The 9,184-nt window shown below is 41.0% G+C and overlaps 1 protein-coding gene across 1 annotated transcript in view; it reads left to right on the top strand.

The window, feature by feature from the left end:
* The window catches only part of pkd1l2a (polycystic kidney disease 1 like 2a), a 30,608-nt gene extending 21,989 nt beyond the window's left edge, over window positions 1-8,619 (top strand). Inside the window, exons 23-41 of the mRNA XM_073835773.1 lie at window positions 90-320; window positions 427-528; window positions 612-790; window positions 879-1,025; window positions 1,115-1,314; window positions 1,466-1,710; window positions 1,804-2,017; window positions 2,315-2,769; window positions 2,951-3,047; window positions 3,129-3,269; window positions 3,341-3,526; window positions 5,378-5,708; window positions 5,791-5,924; window positions 6,000-6,127; window positions 6,214-6,374; window positions 6,483-6,693; window positions 7,980-8,081; window positions 8,174-8,305; window positions 8,398-8,619. Coding sequence (XP_073691874.1) covers window positions 90-320; window positions 427-528; window positions 612-790; window positions 879-1,025; window positions 1,115-1,314; window positions 1,466-1,710; window positions 1,804-2,017; window positions 2,315-2,769; window positions 2,951-3,047; window positions 3,129-3,269; window positions 3,341-3,526; window positions 5,378-5,708; window positions 5,791-5,924; window positions 6,000-6,127; window positions 6,214-6,374; window positions 6,483-6,693; window positions 7,980-8,081; window positions 8,174-8,305; window positions 8,398-8,523 — 3,522 coding nt within the window. The 3' untranslated portion in view covers window positions 8,524-8,619. The remainder of the gene's footprint in view (window positions 1-89; window positions 321-426; window positions 529-611; window positions 791-878; window positions 1,026-1,114; window positions 1,315-1,465; window positions 1,711-1,803; window positions 2,018-2,314; window positions 2,770-2,950; window positions 3,048-3,128; window positions 3,270-3,340; window positions 3,527-5,377; window positions 5,709-5,790; window positions 5,925-5,999; window positions 6,128-6,213; window positions 6,375-6,482; window positions 6,694-7,979; window positions 8,082-8,173; window positions 8,306-8,397) is intronic.
* Window positions 8,620-9,184: the final 565 nt, after the last annotated feature.

Genomic DNA, 9,184 nt, shown 5'->3' on the forward strand with positions numbered 1-9,184 from the left:
GCAGTCACTCAGTGTGGATGCTCCATTAAAATGAATAAGCATGTAATTTATACATAAGACCCCATGGTTAGATCCTTACCTTTTTTCAGGTTGGCCCTCGTACTACAACATTGGTTACTCAATGCCTGTGTACCCATTTGACCTTTTTTGGAAGCTCTTTCTTCGTAATGCCAAATGTGGTTGATGTGTCCCGCACTGCTGAACTCTTTGCCACCTTCGTCAACAATCCAGTGGTGGTGTGTTTTGTAGGCGCCATCATCCTGGCTTACCTGTTGGTTGTGATATGGGCACGAAGAAAGGACATTCAGGATGCAGTCAAGGTTTTGCTTTTACAATTCTCTTCAAATCTGAGATAATTCCAAATCTACAAAAAAGCAAAAGATAAACTTCCTTGTTTAACTTTGATGTTAAATTGCATATTTGAAGGTGAAGGTCACAGTACTTGAGGACAATGATCCCTTAGCTGAATATCGTTACTTGTTAAGTATCAACACAGGACATCGTCGTGGGGCCTCCACCTCTTCTCAAGTATGTGTCATCCAGCTTTAGTTCCAGCATTTTTTCAGGAACACTATTGTGTCATTTTTAACACTGCCATAAAATTGCTTTAGGTGACAGTGACTCTACAGGGCACAGAGGGAGAGAGTGAACCTCATCATTTGACTGACCCAGAAAAGCCAGTCTTTGAAAGGGGAGGACTGGACATGTTCTTGCTGACCACCCCCTTCTCACTGGGAGAGCTACAAAGTATCAGGCTTTGGCATGACAATTCAGGACAGCATCCTGCTTGGTAAAAATAATAGAAATATGCCACATAGTACTTATTTGTCTATGTTATTTCATTATTTTTTTGTCTGTAACCCTTGGAATTGTCACAGGTATGTTAACAAGGTAATGGTACAGAACCTGGAGAATGGGCAGAAATGGCACTTCCTGTGCAACTCATGGTTGTCCATTGACTTGGGAGAATGTACACTAGATAAAGTTTTCCCTGTAGCAACAGAGACGGACTTGAAAAGGTTCAGGTATGTAGCTGTAGGACTGTTTGGTAAGAAGTTCAAAATTATTGGCATTTTCTCATTAATGTTTAATTGTTTGTCCTTAAATGTTACAGTAATTTGTTCTTCATGAAGACTGCAAAAGATTTCCGTGATGGTCACATCTGGTTCTCTGTAATCAGTTGCCCCCCAAGTAGTAATTTTACACGAGTGCAGCGTGTCTCCTGCTGTTTTTCGCTGCTGCTCTGCACTATGTTGACGAGTATCATGTTCTGGGGTATCCCGTCAGACCCCTCGGAGCAGACCATGGACCTGGGTATGACCAAAAAAACATTAATCTATCATTATCTTACATCAGTGGTCCAGGAAGGCTAGTGTCTCGCAGAGTTTCAATTTTTCAAAAACTGCTTGAATCAAACATTTACATTCATAATAATATGTGATTTCTGTCCTTGCATGGAATACAGGTCAGATTGAGTTCACCTGGCAGCAGGTCATGATTGGCATCCAAAGTTCCATTATCATGTTTCCTATCAATCTCCTCATTGTGAGCATCTTCAGAAATGCTCGGCCAAGAGAACAAAAGTCTGAATCTTCTTCAAAGCAACAGTTGAAGATAGATCCCAAAAAGCATAGCAAAACAGGACGAGTTTCTCCGAATCAGCCTCCACACAATAATCATAAGGAAATCACACCGGACACTGTGATAAAGGCAAGTCGTACTATAAGAGTTCGGCCTAGAATAGTTCCATCTCTCCGTCATAATGGATGCAGTATTTTGATCATTTTTAATGATATTTTTCAGGACATCAAACGGATAGCACAGTCACTCTATAAGGTCATGAGAAGACCTGTACCAAGGATAGAACTGGACTCAACCAAAACAGATATAAACAATCTGTTATCACTGGTTGAAGAGATAATTCGACAACACAATCGAGTTGGAAATGAGTTCTACACTGACTCTTCTAAAAAGGAGAAAACTTTTGCTGCTTCCCTAGAGAGTGTAAACCTGAAAGGTAAGTCCATGGACATGGACAATTCAGAACTTCAAATTCTCCCACCTCATATGTGCACCACTGGAACTCCTGGCTGGTTTGGGATTGATCAACCTGACATGGTGGAACTAAAGCAATGTTTCAATTGGTTATTTTAAAGTGGAAGTGGGAGAATTTGAGTTGTAGTATAACTAGAATGCTTTGAGGAAGTGGGCATTTTCAGCTTGAGTATTGCTAATTTGAATGTGCAGCATGTGATTATAAATATAAAATTATTTATATGTATGAAACAATACCATTGTTTTGTTCCTATTGTAGAGACCAGTTTTTGTGAGAGATCAGAGCAAAATGAAAAACACAGCATCTACAGCCAGTATCTCTACAAACAACTGCAAAATGTGGAGAGAGAGCTGAGACATCTGGGCCCTTCATCTTTCTCTAAGCCAGACAGCTACAACCAGGCTGTATTGCAGGTCCAAGGCATGAAGAACCTACTTGATCCTCATGTCTCCTCCGGCTCTGTCAGTGGTCTACATACCCGTAGCTCAAGCCCCTCAGAGGGCAACAGTGGAGACAGCAAAAAATGTTGTCAGAAAGGCTTGCCCTGGTGGTTTGTGTTCGTTGGTTGGTTTCTTGTTTTAGCCACCAGTGGTGTTTCAGCATACTTCACTATGATGTATGGGTTGACCTATGGGAAGGAGCGCTCCATCAGCTGGCTCATCTCGATGGTGGTGTCATTCTTTGAAAGCCTCTTCATCACCCAGCCTGTAAAAGTAAGAGTTGGAATAAAAAAGACAATTGTTGTTATCTTTCTTTTTTGTACTTTATGATTGTATATTTATTCATATTGTACATTACCACTTCCTGTGCAGCTTGTATTTACTTGACATTGTCCACTAGGTGTTTTGTTGCTACAAAGACCTGGACTTGATGGGCTTGTATTGGTTTCTTTAGGTACTGGGCTTTGCAGTTTTCTTTGCTTTGGTACTCAAAACTGTTGATCAAGAAGATTATGGAGATGTTCCGATTTATGGGACTCTGCCCAACACAGGTAATGGCAAAAATTATAGCATCTTATTTCATAAACACGTTATTAGTATAACAAAACTTCAGCTGAAACATCTGTATACAGATGATCCAGATGCAATCAAAATTGCAAGGAGAGACAGCACATGCAGCTTCTATCAGCCTCCTCCCCCAACCGACATAGAAAAGATGAGAAACAACATGATCAAGGAGCAGAAAGTTTTTGCACTAATCCGAGAGATTCTCAGTAAGAAGGTCACCATTTCTCTTTCATTAATGGAAAGATGAGCGTGTTTGACACAGCTTTTTATGTTGCAGTTTACGTGGGATTCCTGTGGATGCTTCTCTTGGTTGCGTATGGTCAGCGAGATCCACATGCATACTACCTTACCCATCACATCCGGCAGAGTTTCAGCAATGGAATTTCAGAGACTATGAACCACAAGGATATATTAAATTGGGCAAAATCCTCCTTGCTCAGTAATCTGTTTGGGGAATATCCAGGTATTCCTTCAAAATGTATTGTCTATATCAGGGTTCTTCAAACTTGCTTTTGAAGGGCCGGTGTCCTACAGAGTTCAGCTCCAACTTGCCTCAACCCACCTGCCTGAAAATTTTTAGTTTGCCTAAAAAGACCTTATTATCTGATTCAGGTGTGTTTAATTAGGGTTGGAACTAAACTCCGCAGGACCGGGTTTAGAGACCCTGGTCTACATCAGGAGTGTGTAATCCTGTTCCTGGAAGGCCACTCCCCTGCAAAGTTTAACTCCACCTCCAGTTAAACACACCTGAAACAGCTAAATAACGTCTTAACTAGGCTATCTGGAAACATTCAGACAGGTGTGTTGAGGCAAGTTGGAGATAAACTCTGCAGGACAGTGGCTCTCCAGGTCCAAGTTTGGACACCCATGGTCTACATCAGGGGTCACCAGACTTGGTCCTAGAGGTCCGGTGTCCTACAAAGTTTAGCTCCAACTTGCCTCAACACACCTGTCTGAATGTTTCCAGATAGCCTAGTAAGATGTTATTTAGCTGTTTCAGGTGTGTTTAACTGGTGGTGGAGCTAAACTCACCAGCCCTCCAGGACTGAGTTTGGAGACCACTGGTCTACATCAGGAGTGTCTAATCCTGTAATCCCTCTCCTGGAAAGTTTAGCTCCAACTCCAATTAAACACACCTGAAACAGCTAATCAATGTCTAACTAGGCAAACTGGAAACACCCAGGCAGACGTGTTAAGAGGTTAAGAGGCAGAGGCTAAACTCTGCAAGACAGTGGCCCTCCAGGACCAAGTTTGGAGACCCCTGGTCTACACCAGGCGTGTTTAATACTGTTCCTAAAAAGCCTGCAGAGTTTAGCTCCAACTTGCCTCAACCCGCCTGCCTGGAAGTTTCTAGTATGCCTAGTAAGACCTTAATTAGCTGATTCAGGTGTGTTTAATTAGGGTTGGACCTAAGGACAGTGGCCCTCCAGGTCCAAGTTTGGACACACATGACCTACACCAGGAATCACCAGACTGGTCTGGCGTCCTGCATAGTTTAGCTCCAACCCTAATTAAACACACCTGTACCAGCTAATCAAGGTCTTACTTGAAACTTTCAGGCAGGTGTGTTGGGGCAAGTTAGAGCTAAACTCTAAGACTCCGTCCACACGAAGCCGGTGCGTTCCCTATCCGATCATTTTTTTTCTCGTTCTAAAAAAAATTCCGTAAACACGAAACCACTGAAAACGGTGTAGTATATATGCCAGACCAGTGTGGGGTGCTGTAATTCTGCCATAGAGATACGCTATACACGGAGAAGAAGACTTTGAGCATGCGCATAACCTTGCGCGCTGTATACGAACTAAGAAGAAGAAGACGAAGATGCGAACATTATCGCTTGTTGCTCATAACAGTTGCATAGAAGCAATAGATTTTGCTGTAATAAAGCTAGTAGGCTTAGTAGCAACACGAACACAATCATGTAGTCCGCCATTATTGTTGTTGCTGTTACGTGTGACGCAGCCGACACGTGATGTGATGACATCATCGTTTCACAAAATATACGTATTGGCTGTACACACGAAACCGCGAGGGTGTCGTTTTCAGATTTATCCACTTTGGGACCCTGTTTCAAAAAATAGCGGATTCAGTCTCCTAAAACGCCGGATCCGTGTGGATGAAACGCCAATACGATAAAAAATTTATACGTATACAGCGAAACGCGTCTCCGTGTGGACAGGCCCTAAAGGACACCGGCCCTCCTGGACCAAGTTTGGTGACCCCGGTCTACATTTTCTACTTGTTCAAAGTTAAAAATTGCTTGTTTATTGTACCGAGAGACCTAAATGTACCTTGTTGTGTGTTACCTTTTCAGGTTTCATAACAGATGGAAACTCAAAACTTGTTGGCAATGCTCGACTCCGCCAGGTTAGGGTTAAAAAAGACTCTTGTAAAATTGCCAAGACCATGCAGTACTCTGTTGCTGACTGCCATGCCCCATACTCCTGGGAAGTGGAGGACATGGGGTCATACAGTCCAGGCTGGAATTGGACTAAAAATGTGAATGGCTCTAAGATTGTACAAACACCTTGGCTCTACCAAACTCAGGCCAAACTTCGGTCCAACCCTGTTTGGGGTGGGCTAGCCCTTTATAAGGGTGGAGGATTTGTGGTGGAACTAGGTCCAGATCAAAAGAATGCAAGCAGGTAGAACAACGCGTTAACAATATGTAATGTAGTTTCAAAAGTAGAAGTTACAAAAGTTAATGTGTCCTTTCTTGTCCTGCAGTCTTCTTCAATATCTTTTTGACAACATCTGGCTGGACGTGTATACACGGGCTGTCTTTGTGGAGTTCACAGTTTATAATGCGAATGTGAACCTCTTCTGCATTGTGACTCTGATATTTGAGACAACGGGAGTGGGTAAGGCATCTCCTCTTGATATTCTTAAAAGATTCTCATGTTGTCAAACTCATGGTAATTTTGTTGTTTTCGCAGGTGCATTCCAATATCGTAATGAGGTGCAGACTGTCCACCTTTATCAGTCCACTGGTGGCTTTCATGTATTTGTTATGGCATCAGAGGCCATCTATTTCCTCTTCATTCTCTACTATATGTTTGTGCAGGTCAGCTCTCTTATGAAACACTAAACTCAAATGGTGTAATTTGCATCAGTGAAGCTTTAATGCAGAGTGTCTTGTGGATTTAACAGGGCAAACTGATTAAGGAGCAGAAATGGGCATATTTCAGAAGCAAATGGAATCTCTTAGAGTTGGCCATTATCATTCTAAGCTGGAGTGCATTATCTGTATTTGTCAAGAGGACAATATTGGGTAATAGAGACATTGAGTACTACCAAAATAACAAAGACATGTGAGTGAAAGCTTCAACTCTTCAAGATCAATCAGCATGTTTGTAATGGAATACTAGACCTCTACTTCACAATATACAAAAATACTTATACAGCTGCTTCACTCACAGGTTTGCCAGTTTTTATGAGACTGCCACTGCAGATGCTGTACTGGGCTATCTGATAGCCTTCTTAGTTCTGCTGGCCACCATAAAGCTGTGGCATCTGCTGAGACTCAACCCCAAGCTACACATGATCACCTCTACACTGCAGCGGGCATGGACAGATATTTCTGGCTTCATTGTGGTCATGACCATCATGTTTTTGGCCTATTCCATTGCTGTGAGTATGGAAATGTTCTTGAACATCAAATGAAAGTACATCACAATCAGGGCCAACTCCTAGAGGACCACAGTCCTTTTTTAGTTTAGTTCCAAACTTGCTCTAACACACCTACCTGTAGGTTTCAAGGCTAGAATCCAAATCTTTGGCAGCCAACTTGTTGCCTTACTGCCCCATGAGGCAATGAGTTACTTTTTTTGGATAGACTTGCCTAGGCAGCATAAAAGTTGGGCTTGCTCCCAGGGGTTGCCACAGCAGAGTAATTCACACAGCAGATTTAGAATGTGTTACACCTGATGCTAATTTAAAAATTACATCAAATAATGGAAGAGGTTGTCAATAATGTACATTTAGACCAAATTCATTTAAATTTTTTTGTTCAATTGTCACAGAATCTAATGAACAGGATTGTGGGATATAATAGGTGGCGAAGGATACATCTGTGTTGCCTTCAACAATCAATCAGATGAAAAAAATCTCAGCATTTGAGATAATTGGATTCGGAGGCCTTGTTGGCTTTGTATACTACTCAGCTTTTGGACACAACCAGCTAATCTTTCACTGGATCACAAAGTGTTTAATTAGGGTTAAAGCTAAACTCTGAAGGACTGTGACCCACCTGAAACTGAGTTTGGCCTACAAGCTCTTGCAGGAATACAGTAGTTTAATGCCCAATCCTGTTCCTGGAAATCTACCTCTAAATTAGTTGGGTCAGAGGTTTTTGATAGGGGTTGGAGCTAAACTTTGCAGGAAGGTAGATCTATAGGAACAGTTTTGGACAATCTTAACTCACTTACACACTACATGTAAGTCTTCTTAAAGAGATAGTTCACCCAAAAATGAAAATTCTGTCATTAATTACTCACCCTCATATCGTTCCAAATCCGTAAGCCCTCATGTTCATCTTCGGAACACAAATTAAAATAATTATGATGAAATTCGAGAGCTTTCAAAGATAAATCGATAAATTCTTGTAAAATTACGGTTGAACCAATGATGTCACATGGACTATTTTTATTGATGGCCTTGCTACCGTTCTGGGCCTTGAACATGGTAGTTCCGTTGCTGTCTATGCAGGGTCAGAAAGCTCTCAGATTTCATCAATCTTAATTTGTGTTCCGAAGATCAATGAGGTTTTACGGGTTTTGAAACGACATGAGGGTGAGTAATGACAGAATTTTCCCTTAAAATCCATGACAGAACTATCCCTTAAAATCTCTCATTTCCAGACTGCACACATTCAATTTCACATTTGTCTGAAAGTTTCACATTTTGTATCCCATTAGTGCAATTTGATATACGGTTGGAGGCTCTACTCATACAGAACATTGCTTGAGGCTGCACAGTCCATTATTTGCCTACAACTGGGTATCTTCAACTATGACGAGGTAAAAATAAAAAGCCTATACTGAATTCATACTCACTGCTAATGGGTTTAAGAACTTATATTGTTCATTGTATCGTTTCCTTCTATCTACAGGTTTTGGATTACAATCCAGTTCTGGGTGCTTTCCTGATCGGATCCTGCATCATCTTTATGACATTCGTAGTCCTCAACCTCTTTATATCTGTGATTTTGGTGGCATTCAATGAAGAGCAACTTCATCCCACTGTAAATCTCTCGTAATCAGTGAATCCAGTGGTATGCTAGTTTTTGTTACCTTAATAAATGAGTTAATTCAATATTTATCTCTGTTCCCTCAGCCCTCTGAAGAAGAGGAGATCGTAGACCTGATGCTGATGAAGATCTGCAGTCTTCTTGGCATCAAGTGCAAGAAAAAGCTAATCGACGCAGATGCTTCTATGACTACAGCCTCGGTCATATCATAGAAATGATGCTCATCTTTATAACCATGCGACGGTCAATGCAAGCTTTATTGTAAAATGCCTCTTGGTCTTTGGATGCTTAGTAGTCATTCTTGTATATCTTAAAACATGCTCCTTGCAGAATATTACCATAACGTCTATTTGAATGTTTGTCAGTGCTATTATTATAAATATTAAGCATGAAGAAGCAACTCCTCTGAAAGTTTTTGTCCTACTACATCACTGCATTACATCTATCAAGGGGGTCAGAATTTCTGTGGATAACAGATAAAAAAAAATTCTTGTAAACAATTTCAGAACACAACCTGCAGAAAATGTACTATCTGGGGAATTTTAAACTAAAACAGCCAATGGACTGTGTACGAGTATCAATACGTAAAGGGATTTGATTCATATACACCATTGTTTATCCCCTGCAGCATAAATAAAATTGCTGCCATGCACTAAATGTCTCTGCGTCCTGGGAAAAATTCAATCATACCAACTGCCTTAGTCAATGACCTCAAGGACTTACATAAAAAAAAAAAAAAAAAAAAACTTACAGGTCTCCACCTCATATTGCCTAAATGAGAGAGTAATCTCATTCAAATAACCATCAAAAAGAAGAAACAAAATGGCATTTGGATGCCCAGCCATTATATATGTTTAGTATGCAAGTTTTCAT

Source organism: Garra rufa, chromosome 3 (genome assembly GCF_049309525.1).
Source record: "Garra rufa chromosome 3, GarRuf1.0, whole genome shotgun sequence".
NCBI lineage: Eukaryota > Metazoa > Chordata > Actinopteri > Cypriniformes > Cyprinidae > Garra > Garra rufa.